We start from the raw sequence: 16,569 nt of genomic DNA, 5'->3' as shown, positions 1-16,569 counted from the left end.
TACTGAGCAAGTCTTGGAAATGACTGCTGCGTGACTGCTTAACTGGATAGGTTTGGCCTTGAGCCTCCTCACATCATCACATTTGATTGTATAAATTATGTAAGTGTTCGTATTTAATGTCTATATTTCATAATAAACATTGTAATTTGTCCTTAGCGGGATACTCCTTTCCCAATGAGAACATGTGAAATACTCCCCAAACCTAAAAAAAAGTCCGGCACCGAGGAGACTCGTACAGAAAATACAAGTTTCTTGAAGAAAACGGCATTAATTGGTTAGATTGTTTGTGATGGCTGTGGGGCAGGTTGAAGCAATGTGCTACTGGAGCGGGCTGGGGGTACCAGTAACACTTAAAACACGGGAATTTTGAGGGAGGGGATAGTTGCCCCCCCCCCCCCCCCCGCAGTGCTGCCTCCAGCTCGGGAGCCCCCAACGTGAGAAGGATGTGGACCTGTTGGAGTAAAAAAAAATACACCCCAAGAAAACTGTGAAGTCTGAATAGTGATGATAATGATTTCCAGAGTAAAATTTGTTTATATAAACTTTGCCAGATGTACCAAATACCAAAATATACCAAATTCGTTAAAAATACGGCATTGCGTTTTCAGGCAGATTTTTGTGTTTTCCCCCACCAAAAGATGCGCACATTTAAACCAATGCCAAAAACTGAGTTATAAAACTTGAATATAAAAGATTACCTAATTGCAAGTTCCATATTCTGAAGATATAACAAGCTTGGAAGCTAATTACCAAATGCAAAATTAATTTTCACGCTATGCTGTGATAAACTTCAGAATAGTAACATTTTGGTTGTTATAAACTGATCAATAAATATGATGTGAAGCACAACAAATGGAATAGTTATCTGCCAGCTGGTTTAGGATGGGGAAAAAAAAAAAATCAGCTTTGTGCTACATAAAACACGGAGCTGTGTCAATGCTTTGTAATCATGTGAACCTTTAATTAAGAAGTTCCCACAGAATAGAAAATGCCGACCTGCTCGGTTGTGAAGACACTTACAATGAATAACACCGAGCGACGTAACGGCGCTTCGGAGAATAAAACAAATTCAGAAATGGTTTTTACGACGTGGAAGAAAGTGAGTGGAGGATGGATTCCTCTGCAGATGGAGAGTGGAAAGAAGTCATGTTTTGCAGTCTGTTCCTAGTGCAATAAAATACAGACTCTTTCAAGAAATGCTTATTAGAGGTGAGCGTTCGCATTCAGCAATTAAGAGCTCTAATAACTTGCAAGGAATAGCTGCCAGAGTTGTTTTGCGCTTCCTCACCTTCTGAGATTCCTTACAATGCTAATACTGCCACTTAACGCCATGGATGTATTTCCAGGCGTTACGCTGTTTCAAAATATTCAGTATTCAAAGATTGAGTTCTTGTGAATGGCATTTTGAAAAAAAAAAAACCACACCAACCAACCCACGCATATTTATGGTTTATTTATAAATGCAAATTCACACAACAAGGATGAGAGAACCCTAATTTTACAATCCCAGGCTCTGTGGCTGGTGTGGAGAAGTCTTAAATATAATTTTCGGGAGCAATCCGTCCCTGAAACAAGACAGAGAGGTCGCTAACCAGTTTTTGGTTTAGTCTGACATTCCTATCTGCCGTCTTTTTAGCTCCTCTAATATTTCCCTGCTTTTTGAACTAGTTCAAAGTAACTTTAAAGCAGGCAAATATATTAAGGTTACAAAATGTGCTGGTTTGTGTGTACATGGAAATATTTTAGCCAAGTTGTTACCTTAAACTAGACTAACTTGAGTTAGGGTAAGAGATGCCAAGTCTGTATTCCTGCATCCCAGCTAATGGATAACTCCAGTTTACGTGTTCCTCCGTATTCTTAATTTCTTCGAAACATCACCTCTTGCCAAAGTGTGCAGAGGCAGCCGTACCCCCGGTCGCGGAGGGACCCGTAACGCAGTCAGTGGGGCTTTCCCGGGGGCAAAATCAGCTCCGGCGTGGAGGCGGAATCTGTTGGGCAGACAGGGGTTTATTTGTCTGCAGTTTTGTGGAAAATACCGCTAATCTTTCAGGTTTAAGAGGTAAATCGTGTCGTTTTCTAAGGCAGTTTGGGGGCTGAGATGCCGTTGCTGCTAAGCCAGAGAACTCCGCTTGGTGTTGTTACGCTCTTGTATTTATAGAAATATCTCTGTATGGGCTTCGCTGAGGTTATCTATGGGTTTTATACTCCTTGTGGATCTTAATAATCCGCTTTGTCTTTATCCTAATATGCATTTTTGCAACTTCTTGTGGCGCTGTGCTAAACGTTTTCTAGCTGACCATTCGTATTAACTTAGATCAGTGGCAGCTACTGAATTAGAAGTGTTTTCAAGAACAATTCCTTATATTTTTTGGTATATACTGAAAGACACTGTCACGCTTAACTTGTGCCTACCGTGCTCTTATATGGTGATATCCGTGATGGGGTTTTAAATAAGTATATCAGGTAACTTGCCTATTGCTCTACATATACTTTCTTTAATTTGTAGCTGCTGATTCTTCGGTGGATTTCAGCTGTATTTGATAATATAAATATTTAGTTTTCACAGATATTATCACTCTCTCTGTCTCCTGTCCCAAATCTCTTAAACTATTGTTCTTACTCATATGCTCTTTCCATATACATCTGTTTCCTTTAAATAAACTGAAGATTAATGTGTTTAATTTGGGTAAGGTTCTTATGCTGCTTAGTTCATAATTCTGCATTTTATTAATAGTCTCAAACAGTGACTGCATTTATTAGAGTATTTTCGTCTTTCTGTGATGCTCTGCTTGCCGGCTTTGAAAGCTGGTTTTAATTGGGACTTCCCATTTATTTACTTCTTTCCTGAAATTCTCTATTTCACCACGTCAAAATGCAGCTGTGTGTGTTTTATAACCCTGTGATCAAGTGGAAGTAAAATTGGACTGTGGAATTTTCCTTAGCTGAACTTCCTCGATTAACACGCTACTTTTGATGTCGTTTGTGTTTTTCAACTTTTCTTAAAATCCCCTTTCCTACACTCTCTGTAAATCTCTAATTTGGAAGAGTCTGGTTTTGTTGTCGCTTAATCTGTCTTTGTGGATGACTGACCTAGTGTGTAATTTTATCATCATATTTTCAGATAATTTCCAGGCTGTGGTTTCAATTTATGCTTTCTTTACATATCTTTCTGCACTTTAATGTAACTATGTAAGAAAATATATACATTCTGTAACATTATATTCTATCACGGCTTACTCGCTATGTTTTTAGTTTCCCATCCAGTGTCCCAGTGTTTTTATTCTTGTACAGTTCTCTTCTTTTGCTTCATTTCTCTGCGCATCTGCATGAATTGGGCATCCTTTCATCTCCCAGAAAATCGCTGCAGAATTGACTCAACCATTAAGTCGCTTCAAAAAACCACATTTGAACTTGCAGTGGGAGAATGTGCTTATCCTGTTCTCAATCGCTCTCACTTCACTTTTCAATCACTCTGCCATCGAGCACCAAGCGCTATTTTGAAAGCAAAAGGTTTGATTTTCAGGTTCTTTTACAAACCAGGCTTAGAGCCAGAGCCAGCTGGCAACGTTGCTTGACCAGTCTCCTCCCCAAAGGGTTTGGTTAGATTATAAATGCGTCTTTTTGTCTTTTTGTCTTTTTTTTTTGGGGGGGGGGGGTGTGTGTGTAAAGAAAGAATTTCCCTGTTTAGAAGGAAAAAAAAAAAGCAAGTGTTGACCATGATGGGTTGAAGTTATCGAGGACAGGACACTTATGTGAGTGGGTTATCAAATTTGGGATGGTAGAAAGTGATATTAACCTTTTTGCTGCTTTCTTTAAGAAATATCTTGACTCAGAAACTGTTTCCAGAGGTGGTGTTGAAAGCGCTCACGTGGGGCTCTTCACTCGTGCAGACTGATGCCGTTAGAGCTGTTTCACTGAAGGGATGGTAAAGGTTTTTCTCTTTCAAACTCTTCCATCAGGCAAGTGAACTGGTTAACGTTGATTTTTAATCCCTAGTTCAGTCTTTGCCTGTGAGATCCTGTCCTGATTCTTTTGTTTTGTGGAGGAGTGGTTGTCATGTTACTCTCCAGCTAAAAATACTGTAGAAATTGAAATTGTTGCCGTGCTCACTCAGCCACCCAAGATCTGAATTACAGGAAATTTGGAATTTAAAACTACATTAAATCCTCATACGTTACAAAACTGGGAAGTGCCGGGTTATGGTCTCACTCAGCAGAACAGAACTTGAGGAGATGATTATGGGGAAGGTGAGAATTTGAGAAGCTGATGCTTTTGGGGAGGGGTTCCTAATTGGTGCTTTGTTTTTTCCCCGCAGCACCAGTTCACGATCCTTATCTGTCTTTCTCTCCACCAGCACAGAGCTCCCACTTGGGTGGGGGGAAGGAGGTGTCAGCATTTCAGCAGTACATAAAGTCTGTTTTGTACCTGTTGCAAGTGAGTTTTCTCAGCAGCTCAAACAGAAAAGTTGTGCAGAGAGGAAAAATACCTCTGTCTGATGGCAGCGCTAGTTCCAACCTTGCAGCGAGTGCCTTCAAAGTCATATTAAAGAGGTGCTTTTGGCTTGTATCCCTTAAAACAGCAGAAGACGATGGTGAGGAAGTGATACAGATCTCTCCCATCTCCTCCTTCACAGGCAGCTCTCGCTCAGATAAGGTTTGTGCAAACGGCATGTTTGAGACAGAGGAAGGATGTGGCATTTGTTTCGCAGAGAGCAGGGGAGACTGGCGGGTCCAGTTAAGTGTGAAAGTAGTTCCTCCGTTGGGTGAATGACACAGCTGCTTTTTCACTATCGCTTTTAAACCTGGGGTTTGGATTATATTTTGCACAGGTGAAGATGCTGTGTCCTGGGAAACTTTACTCTGAATTAACGCTTGCAATCAGGCCTGTAAATGCAGAAAACCAGATGTTTAGCAATGACTTCATTCTCCTCAGTCTTTTAATATCAGTTTTGTATGGTCTGTACCTCAAAACTTAGAGTGAGGGAGTCTTCATAAATGGTGTTTCGTGCCCTCTTGATTTACAACTGTTGTGGAGCCTTGAGAAGATCTTGAATACTTTGGCCGGCAGGGCGAGGGGGGGATTGTGCCCCTCTGCTGCGCTCTGCTCTGGGGAGACCCCCCTGCAGTGCTGCCTCCAGCTCGGGGGCCTCAGCACAGGAGAGACATGGACCTGGTGGAGCGGGGCCAGAGGAGGCCCCGGAGCTGCTGGGAGGGCTGGAGCCCCTCTGCTGGGAGGACAGGCTGGGGGAGTTGGGGGGGGTCAGCCTGGAGAAGAGAAGGCGGAAAAGGGGAGAGCTCAGAGCCCCTTCCAGTGCCTAAAGGGTCTGCAGGAGAGCTGGGGAGGGACTCTGCATCAGGGAGGGGAGCCGTGGGACGAGGGGGAACAGGTTTAAACTGAAAGAGGGGAGATTGAGATGAGATATTAGGAAGAAATTCTTGGCTGTGAGGGTGGTGAGCCCCTGGGGCAGGTTGCCCCGAGAAGCTGTGGCTGCCCCATCCCTGGAGGTGGTCAAGGCCAGGTTGGACGGGGCTTGGAGCAACCTGGTCTGGTGGGAGGTGTCCCTGCCCATGGCAGGGGGGGTGGAACGAGATGATCTTCAAGGTCCCTTCCAACCCAAACCATTCTGTGATTCTGTGAATTTGAATGGGTTTGAGTGGCTGCGTGAGTCATTCATTCGTCAGTCACTCTCTATGACTCGTCAGTCATTCTCTATGCTGAATGTTCATGGAATACCAAATGGATTTCAGAGACTTTTTCCTTAATGTCTAGATGTCCTAATCAAGGTCCAAAGTTGCTAAAGGTTTACCTAGAAGTATAAAATGAACTCAGCCAAAAATGGTATTGTCTAGTGCAATATGATGGAAAAGACATCAACTTTATAAGAAACTATGTAAAGCGATGGCACCTTATTCAGTAATACTGTACAGGACTTTGGTTTATCTGTTAGGATTGGGGATTGACTCCAGAAGCACAGACTTTTGAAGCAAGAGGCAAACCAATATCTTCTCCAGAGCTGCTAATCTGCCTTCAGCTACCCAGAAGAGTGCTGTGGTGGGAACCTTCTGAAATCTTTTAATATAATTTAAGGCTCTGCCCGTTCCTGAGGTTTTCTAACAGTTTCATAGGGGCTTTAAGAAAGGACTCTGTATTTAGGTTTATCAAGAACAGCTTCACAATCTAGAAAAAGTTATTGCAACCATAGGGAAGAGTAACTGTATATGGTCTAAACACAAGCTACTTATATTTCTGAAGTCCAAAAAAAAAAAAAATGTTTAGCAGTTTCCCACATTTGAGACTCAAAGCCTGGGGGGTAATTTTGCTCAGCCTGCTTCTGTGTCTCTCGGTGTCTTGGAGAGATGAGGGACGCGTGTTTGCTTGGCGTATTGTACCTTCTTAGAGATTGTGGAGCTAAAAATTGCTGTGTCTGCAAGAAGAGAGTCCCTAAACTTGAAGCTGCTCTCAGTACCAGTCCGGCAACCCTGCAGTGCCTTCAGAAGAGAAAACAGGTTGAAATACTCACTGCAATGAGACAGTTTTGCATCAACCTAGACATCTTTTTAGCAGCAATTTAGCAAAAGACCTTGAAAATAACCCGGAATGCTTCAGAATAGCGATTTATCTCTAGTTTAGCCGTTTCAAATACATAATTTAGAAAGTGAAAATAATTTATACAGATGAATACTTTGCTTGGTCATTGTAACTGGTTTTATTCCAGTTTGTAACTTGCTCAGAGTTGGAAGGATCTGCAATTCCGTTACGGACACGGTGCCGCATCATGAAGACGACAGCTATTTTTTTGAGTGCCTAAAATCTGGAAGCCAAAGACAGGGTAACTTGGAGACAAAGCGAACAATTTGAAGCTTTGTAAATTATGGTTTTATCAGTGAAAATTTACTGAGCTAATCTGTCACGACACTCTTAATAATGGAGATAGGCAGATAAAGAAACTTCCAACGTTGATTTTTTTGCCAAGTGAAGTAGAACACGGTGGGTAGATTGGCTCATGGTAATCCCTGGGTAATATATCTCTCTTGGCCTGGTGAGAGATCAGGAATATAATAGGTTAGAGGATATTTTGATGAATAAATCTGAATTGGCTCTGGGTCCAGTCAGCTTGGCTTTACCCTCAGATAATTTCCTGTCTTAAAGCTGTGAGTGTTGTTTTTGAAAACTTAGAAAAAGAGGGGCAAACTTGGCGCCGGGTTGTTCTGTTTTGTTTTGGTTTGGTTTTTTTTTTCAAAGGAGTGCCGAGGGAGGAAGAGTTAAGTTTTATTTCATTCAGGTTTGTTTAAATTCCTGGAAAAGCATTGCAGCGACAAACAGAAGTGCTAAGAAAAACCTCTTAGCACCAGTTTGGTATAATTTTTTGACTTCTTTTTTGCTGTCACAGGGTAACAGGTCTGTAAATAGAGAAGGTGCTGGGGGTCTTGGCTTTCGGAAGGTTATCGATTCTTTCATGCAGCGGTCTAAAATGCTTGCTGGGGAAACGTGAGCTGGATAAAATGACAAAACCGTGATGAAAAACATTTGGAAAATCATGTAGCTGTCAAATAGTTCTTTGTTAAAATGAATGAGTTTTCTTAGGGTCTGTCCCTAATCTGGTGGTAGTCGGCGTTATCATTAACAGCCTGGAGGAGGGAGTAGGATGTATGCTTATTAAATTTACTGATACTGACTCGGGATGGGCGGCAGGTGAGTCTGCCAACAGTACTGAAGTTCAAAATCGGCTTGAAAAATCAGCGTACAGTCTTTCAAGTGTCGGCTCCTACGTTTCAAGGAAGATTTAGACCATCTGGAGAGAGACCAGAGGAGAGCAGTGAAAAACTTCGAGGGCAAAGAAAATAAGCAGGCTACAAAGTAAGACTGAAAAATTCAGTTTGAATGAAGAGGCACATGTTTACCCTAAAGCATTAAGGCAGTCTGGAAACTGCTAAAAAGAGTGTTGTAATTTTTTGGTTTATCCGCTGTGTAGCATGCTGCAAATTGCAGGAAGGGATATTAAGCACATCAGGGTAAAAACATTTAGGGATTGGGATAAGATTCCATGATCTTTCCCACACGGTCTTCCCAGGTGTGGGACCGTTCCTCCTTGAACCCGGGGACTGTCATGTGGATGGTCTTTTGCCTTTCCTTTCTGTAGGACCGCACAGACACTCCTCCTACCAGTGAATGAGCAATTCTTGGGGGCTTGTTTTCTTTTTTTTAATCTCTTTTATGGATTGAATATAGAAAGTAATGCTACACTCCAGGAGCACGAAAGAATTAAGAGGCTTCCAGTGAAGTAACGGTTTTAACTCTTAACTTTAATTTAACAAATGAACAAAGCCCACAAAGGATAAGAGCTTTGACATTTCCTTTGCTAAACCTGATTGCTGTAAATTAACTTTTCGGTTTTCCCCTTTCTTTTCCTTTGCCTTCTTGTCATGCTTCAAATATTAAAAAAAAAGAAAAAAAAGAGAAATGGAGCAGCTTGGAAAGAAATTGCGAACGACAGAATGAAACTGTATTTTCTGGAACTGGAATCGTCTGACGGTGGGAAGGAATACCCCATCTCCGGGAAGGAGAAGCAGCATGATTAGAGATGCAGCTTTCCGTTAGATAACCAGCCTTTCGAAACGTTTCTGGGGAGTTTTACAGTTGATGCTGCAGGCGCACGGAAACCTCTTTTATTGATCGTTTAACCGTATTAAAGGCAATTTAGATAAACAGTCCCGGTGTAGTTTTGATCTGTGCCTTTAGAAAGTATTAGGATGCGCTGTAGAAACCCATGTGCCGCCTGTTATGTGGTTTGTTTTCATTTTTATTTGTGCTGCGGCAGCGCTTTGGTCACGGTCGCGTTGCCTAAGGCCCTGGGTAAGCTCCGAGCAAAATAATTGTGGCTGACAGTGTTTTTATCGTCAGCTTATAACGTAAATTGGACCAAGTCATATCCTGCGCGGAATCCCTGAATTGAGTCCGTGCTGAACGGAGTTCGTTCTCATTAAATCATTAAAGGTTTTATTGAATCTAGCTCGAGTAAATAAAATACCACTTTAAATAATCGCTGTGAGCACTTAATAACTATCTTGGAATTTAATATTGAGACTGAATTGTTCTTCTGTGTTCAGGAGCTGGAGTCGTCTTCTCACCACGCAGGCTGCATTGCATTTTCCGCTCCCACACGTTCCCTTCTCCCTGTCCAAATGTTTTGAAGAGATTGGCAACGGCGTAAAATATGTTTCAAGTTACTCCTCAAGCTTGTGAAAAAAAAAAACACATCTGTATGAATGATAAAGCTGTCTACTGAATTTTTGGCGCTAGGTATCTCGCTGTTTCAGTGAGTCAGACTCATTGAGCTAGCTAAAGACATGTAAAATCTTACTGATTTAAGAAAAGAATCAGAGCATCAGGGAAGCACGAGCGTACGAAATGTCTTTTTTGGATGCATCTGATTATTTTTTTTTTTCATTTTTGTAGTAGAAGCATTCTTCTAAATGTAGAAATTTTGTGGTCGGCTGGGTTGTGGGGGGGGGGGGGGTGTTCCTTCTCTTTTTGGAGTGTTCTCTGTATATGGCAGTTTTTTTTTCATTCTCAGCCAGTCTTACTCTCCTGCAACTAAAAATGTGATTTTTAAAAATATCTGATAGCAGTCAAACTGCTGGTTTTACAATGGCGAGGAAGTCTTAATGTTAAGTTTCAATTCTGGTTTTGAAGAACCAGCAGTATTGAGATAAAATAGAATTTTCCATCCTACATGCACCTCAATAATAATAATGGTTCAACATTACTGAACTTTTCTTTTTTTCATGGAAAAATAAAACAAAACACGGCTGCCTTGTGGGTAAGAAGTGGATGGGTCTCATAATAAGAATTTATACATAATAAAGCTGTTACTTTTTCTTGGTGCTGTTGGAGAGCCTCAAGTTGCAGGTATTGAATAGTACAACTGGCTTCCAAACTTGTGTGAAGTCGGTTGAATTGGGAGTAACCTCGCTCCTCCTCCCGGAGAAGTCAAGTATAGAGAGAGATGCTAAAATCCTCTCCCTTGTGCAGTGTTTGGCTGCCAGGAGAGTACTTGGCAAACAAAAGAATGCCACTTAGCAAAGAAAACACTGCCACTTGGTAAACAAAATGATATGAGAAAGCTGCTGCTGCAGCACATAGTGCACAGGCAGTGATCTTGAGGATGAGACAAGCAAATCGCCGCGCATGCTTCCGTGGGGAAAAAAAGCATTGGGTTTTGTTACTTTTGTCAGTGGTCGGCGCTTGGAAAAGTTGCTCTTCAAACTAGAAAAATAGTATATTAACATCATGTAGTAGCTAATGGATATTAAACGTACAGGACATCATCTTCCCTGCTCAGACTTGGCTTCCCGTAGGATTTCTCCCCTTTTCTCCTGCTTTAATTCCCCTTCGCGTCTTCTCCCTGGCTGGCTGTTGCAGCGCTGCAGATGGCGTGGCCGGAGGGAGCTTTGCAATCAGAGACTTGTTGAAGCAGCTGCTGTCCGTATACACCCTTCTCGTCCGCCAGCCTAAGGCCTTACCTTCCTCCTGGGCTGGTTCTGCCACCCGTTGCCTTTTCCTCCGCTTGCAGGGATTATTTGGGCTGTTTGCAGCCTGTCTTGGAGTTCCTTGGATCGCTGAATATTAGATGTTACTCAGAGGACAGTATTTCTCCCTCCTTCTCAATTCAAGGTTCTTTTTTTTTTCTGAAACAATAATAGCAGAGTGGAGATTTATTTGTAGAAATGAAAGTTCTAAGGGGTCGGTTGATGGATTCTGCTCTGATAAAGAGAAGTGATCAAAATGATGCAAGATACTGAAACCACCTAAATGACAAAGAGCCATAAATTTGTGCCGGTGATAGATATTTTCTAAAACTCAGTGTTACATCAGCTAACATCTGCCACGCTTTCTGCAACCGATAGTAAGTTTTAGGGCACCTGGCTGTCATCAGCACCTCTCAGTTATTGCAGATAAAGATCTTAGAACTGCGTTGAAAAGCATCATTAATATGTCTTTTTAAAAGCTGCATACTTTTCTATTAGTGATCTTTTAATTTGGGACATCTTTCTCTTTCTTTTTCCATCAGTAATTACTTACTTTCTGTTGGTATTATAGCAAATACTTATTTTTTTTTTTCTCCTCCCCCAATATCTGTCACAACTGGCCTTATTAGAAAACACCAGTAATAAACTTGAGGTAAGGTCTGGGAATAGGGAATGTCAAATAGGAGCCGCAGCGCTGGGAAAAATGAATTTGAGCGTAGATGAAACTGTGATGCCTTTTTTTTATTTTTTCATGGTCTTTCTGTTCAGCAGAATTTCATTTCTAGGTGTTGATTGCTCGGATGATGGATTGACACAATTTTATGTCCCATCCATCCATCTGTTAGGCAGATTTGCGACCAGTTGAAGAAGCCATGAATGTGTAATAGTACCGTGTTTGTAGCATAACGGTCCAACGTGCGTTTTGATGGGGGGGAGGAAGGGAAAACCGAGACACGGAGGAAGGGTCTGCGTCGTCTTCAGGTGAGTTAAAATCAGGTTTATGTGGCAGCTGGTCTGTTTACACTATTTTATATTTGCTCGTTTTAAATCCTGCTCAATGTGTTAGTCACACGCGCGGAGTCACCCAGTACGTTTCTTTCGACAAAGGATGAACAGAGGTTGCACAGTGCTTGCAGGGGATTTCAGGCTTTTTTGACCTTTTGTGTCAATAATTATTGATGAAAAATAGTGTACTTTGAACTAAGTCGATTGTAATTACCATTGAAAAATAATTAACGACTTTTTTTTTCAAATTCACTGATACACACCTTAGAACGAAGTGGAAAATTTAAGTATAATTAAAAAAAACAACAACCAACCCTTCTTTCACAGCCATCAGACTATTACTGCAGTTTTGGTGAACTACAGTTTTTCATATTTATACCAAAAATTGCTGAAGTGTTTCTTCAGAGATCAAAGGTTTCGATGGCAGGCCCGTGCCTTTGCATGGTGCGTGGGGGTGTGCGGCACAGCGGGACACGGGGATCACGAACCCCGCGGCGGCTGGGGATGAGACTCACCGACCTCACAATAGCGCTTCTCCGCAACAGGATTTTAAGTCGTGATTCTCTGACTGTCTGTAGCCCAGTGCAACTGAGAGGTTTTATGGATTTCGCTCAACTTCGGATGGGGATTTCATGGAATCACAGAATGGTTTAGGTTGGAAGGGACCTTGAAGATCATTCAGTCCCACCCCCCTGCCCTGGGCAGGGACACCTCCCACCAGCCCAGGTTGCTCCAAGCCCCGTCCAACCTGGCCTTGAACACCTCCAGGGATGGGGCAGCCACAGCTTCTCGGGGCAACCTGCCCCAGGGGCTCACCACCCACACAGCCAACAATTTCTTCCTAATATCTCATCTCAATCTCCCCTCTTCCAGTTTGAAGCCATTCCCTCTCGTCCTGTCACTCCATGCCCCAGTAAAAAGTCCTTCCTCAGCTCTCCTGGAGCCACTTTAGGGACTGGAAGGCCACAATAAGATCTCCCCGGAGCCTTCTCTTCTCCAGGCTGAACCCCCCCAACTCTCTCAGCCTCTCCTCATAGGAGAGGTGCTCCAGCCTCGGGGCATCTTTGTGTCCTGCTCTGTCCCTGCTCCAGTAGGTCCATGTCTTTTCCATGTTGGGGGCTCCAAAATCTACGTTGTGATTTTTAATAGCACCTTAACGCAGTGGAGCTCTGTCTCATTCTCTAAAGTTACTTGTAAAGAAGCATTAAGGAAATGTGTCATCAAGCAATACCGAAACCAGGAGAGCATTCTGCACGGACTTCTGTTCTTACCTCTCTACAAATTGATTCTTGTGTTGAAATATCATTCTCAAGCCGGTTAAACGTGATCGATGTGAACCTTCAGGGAATAAATAAGCACGTTCCAAAGCTGCGGGCGAAATCAGGCGATGCCAAAGGTTAAACAATCAGTTGATTTCCCCGCTTGAACCCAACAGTGGTGTTCTTTGTTTCGGTCCAGCAAAACAAGAAGTGTTATTGAGAACAGAACAAGGAAGATCTCATACCAAAAGGTTACATTCGGCATCAAGTTTAAGAAAGCAAACCTACTGTACGGGTCTAATTAAAAACCATACGTTCGCCTACGGCAGTTTTTGTATGAAATGCCAATGAGTGGTTTATCCATTTTCATGAATGAATGCTAAATGTATTTAATTAGTAAATTATCAGACATCTTCACTATGCAGCTGGAGCCCTCTCTCCAATGTTTCATTGATTTCGGTGGCGAGCTGGTTCCGTTTGGAAATAAATCACGCTAGTTTTATAGTTGATTTGCTGACATCCGTAAGAGGGTTTCTGTGTGCAAAAATGGCTTTTGTTATCCCTGTTGTGAGTTTTTTGCGTCTTTAATTTTGGCATAGCTCGTCCTCAACTGCCAGTGAGCTTTTTTCGTGATTAGTTTTGTGTTTGTGAATGTTTGTTCAATGTCTTGGGGGCAGATCTCGGTGGTGGAGTCTGATGCAGAGGGGATGGAAACCTGAAAAATAGCACCAGGTGGGGATTCCTAATGAAGCTCCAAATCTCATCACAAATTGCTCTGACAGAGTTAAAGGAAGTGTTATTTTTCCTTTTATCTGGATTTTTTTAACAGCTGCCTGATGCAATTTATGCAGTTTTTTTAAAATGGAAGGAATCGCAATGGAAATGCAAGAATTTAGAGTTAATGGCATAACTTTCCTCGTGGAAAGTATTGCTGATTGTATAAGTGAATGTGCCAGAGTGAAATATCCAATATGATCCTTAAAATATGAAAATGACCCTTAACTGAGCAAAAAGAACAATGGAAATCAGGGAAGGTAACTGGGGAAGATGGGGAAGCTCAGAATGGCAAATAACAGCACAGTGGGACACGTATTAATGAGTTTCCTGTTAAAAAATCGAAATCTATTAGGACTATTAGCATAAACTCATCTGTAAGCATCATTAACACCGAAAACTGGTACCCTGCTCAGCAGGTCGGTTCAGAGCGGTTGGAGTTGGACTCTATGGTGAAATAGATCTATTTAATATGAGGAAGCATAAGTTTTTCCACTAATGATAGATATTAGCAACAATTAACATTTTTCTATGCGAAAGCGTCAATCGGAGCTTGAGCTCGGTAATAAATCTTAGCATCGAATGGGCTGGTAAGGCAAGAATGAAACCTGGTTGTGATTTTTGGGATACGTCTGATATTTTGCTGGAAGAGAACTCAAGGGCTGTCCCAGCAGGTGAGAGCATCTGAAATACAGTGTGGAAAACGTAAAGGAATGATACTGCGCCGTGCTTCTCGTTGAGTGGGTCGGATGCGAAGGTGTCTCACCCCAGGCTGTTCCCCAGGATGCACTCTTCTGGAAAGCAGCTGTGGGGTTGATTTTTCTTAGCTGCAAAGGGAATTTCAACTCAGGTCTCCCACTTCTTTCCTAAATAGACTTTTATACAAAAGCTGGAGAGTGCTTCTCCGGTGATGGGTCTCTTGAAGAAGCAGGAACGCTGCTCAGTGTTCATAACCCCCTTAGCCAACTCTGTGAGTTGGATAATATACATCTTCTTTTCCATTTGATGGGACTCAATTCGTAAGCGGTATAGACTTAAATGAGATTACGAGGCGGAGGAGGGACTGCTGCGACAGCGACTCCCCTCCCTCGCGTTGTTTACAAATTAAATTTTGCTGCTCTCTGAGCTGGGCTATGAAGATGTTGTTATTGATTTTTGCCGAGACCGCGCAAAGTGAAATGCGGAGACGAAAGAGCGGAATTAACATGAATAATTAAAAATGAACTGCATTTTCCAATCTCTAGTGTATTGTAATCCTCGGAGTAAACGCCTGAGCCTGTGAGCAATCGAGTTGCCTCAGTTCACTGGTAACGGGGCAGCATTGGATGATCAAAACGGGGCATTTTGGTTTGGGCACATAAATGACCGGCTGTTTCATTGCTCCTCAGAACCCCGTGTCCTCATTCACTTAAATAAAAATTTGATTCTTACAGCTGTGACAAACGGAGACGTTTTACTTGCAATATTCCTGCCTCTGATTCTGCCACACACGGCTCAGACATCTTCTGTGTTACTGGTTTTGCTGGGCTTAGTCACACGCAGAAAGATTTTCAGTGAACATCTCAGTAGATTCAGAGTCCCTCTGAATTAAAATGTTAACGTGAAACTCATGAATTTTTCTCAGCAGAAGCTAAGGTCAAACAAAAATATAAAAAGGGTAAAAATAACAGTCTTGCATTGCAGTAGTTTGATTACTTCTTTATGTGTTGGCTTATTTTATAAAGCAGCAAAAATCTTATTTTAAATACACCTTATTTTAAACTTTTTTAATTTTTTTTATTTTCCTTCTTTTAACAGAGCATTCAGAAGCTGGCTAGCCAATACTTAAAGAAGGACTGGCTTGGAATAAAAGCTGATGAACGAAGTGATTATAGGTAATTTAACAGTTGGATGTCTCGAAATAGCTGTCTTTATAATTTCAGTTTGTGTAATTATTTTACTCAACAATGAACCACTGCTCTTCTGTATTCAAAGGCTGGGTTTTTTCTTTGTTGTAGAGCATTGTAAGTTAAAAATGAAGCTTTGTTTTCCCCTGAAATTCTGAGATTAGTCTTAAATAGACATTTATGACTTGAATAATTTAGGAAGGTTGGAAAAACAAAATGGCAAGACAGGACAACAACTGTAATTGTGCACCGTGTTTGGGTATTAATGCTTGTATCTGAATATATATTTTAGTAAATAGCTTTAAGGCTGGAGTAATAAGCATGTGGATTTCTTCGTAGGAAAAAACAGCAACACATTTCTTTTTAGGAGGCCATTCTTCACGAAGATCCCATCTGACAGCGAGGAGGAGGCAAAGCGAGAAACAGTTGTTTACAAAACTTAGTTTCATTAACATGAAAGGTGGATCATAACATGAAACCAGAAATGCCTTAGTTGCTGAAGGCCTCCCACCTTTGAATAATACCTGCTAAATATTTTGAAAACCTTTTGAGATACGTTATTTTAATGCGTTCTTTGTATTCTGACAAATTTCATTTCAAACAGGAAGAGGTTGTTGATAGATTTGTGTTTTGGACTTTCAGTACCTTCGCACTTGTGAGTCTCAGAAGAAATAAACTGAATTAGCAGTCTTAAGAGTACATAAAGTGCTCCCACAACACACAGACAGACCCCCTCCTCTCTGCTGTTTGCTCCCCACTCGGCAAGTCTTTCTTCTGCCTTCTGCGCCATCAGATACACCCACGGCGCCCAGAGGTCTTCTCCAAATACCTGCCACCACCTCCCTCCCGACCACCAAGTCCGTGGGCTCTGCGAGCTCTGGCAATCTTTCCTTTCTGCCAGCGCAGGATGGATCTTGTCGCCTTCTCCCCTGTCTCCCCCTTCTCCTTCTGACTTGGGCACTTCTGAGCTTTTCTGGTGAATTATTGGGGCCCTGCAAAGCTCGTTACACAGCTACGGTGGTTGTCTTTCACCCGGTATGCGTGATGAAGGAACTACCGATAGCTGAGGCAAAATTGATGGGTGGTCTGTAACTATTTGCTTGATTTCAAGATGCC

General features: G+C 42.0%; 1 protein-coding gene across 1 annotated transcript in view; it reads left to right on the top strand.

Annotated features, from left to right (window-relative positions):
• FCHSD2 (FCH and double SH3 domains 2) overlaps positions 1–16,569 on the top strand; it is a 175,680-nt gene that overhangs the window by 72,732 nt on the left and 86,379 nt on the right. Inside the window, exon 3 of the mRNA XM_009890990.1 lies at positions 15,365–15,441. Within this exon, the coding sequence (XP_009889292.1) occupies positions 15,365–15,441 (77 nt within the window). The remainder of the gene's footprint in view (positions 1–15,364; positions 15,442–16,569) is intronic.

This window comes from Charadrius vociferus, unplaced genomic scaffold (genome assembly GCF_000708025.1).
Source record: "Charadrius vociferus isolate BGI_N301 unplaced genomic scaffold, ASM70802v2 scaffold407, whole genome shotgun sequence".
Taxonomy (NCBI): Eukaryota; Metazoa; Chordata; class Aves; order Charadriiformes; family Charadriidae; genus Charadrius; species Charadrius vociferus.
This window is presented reverse-complemented; position numbering and strand designations above follow the sequence as displayed.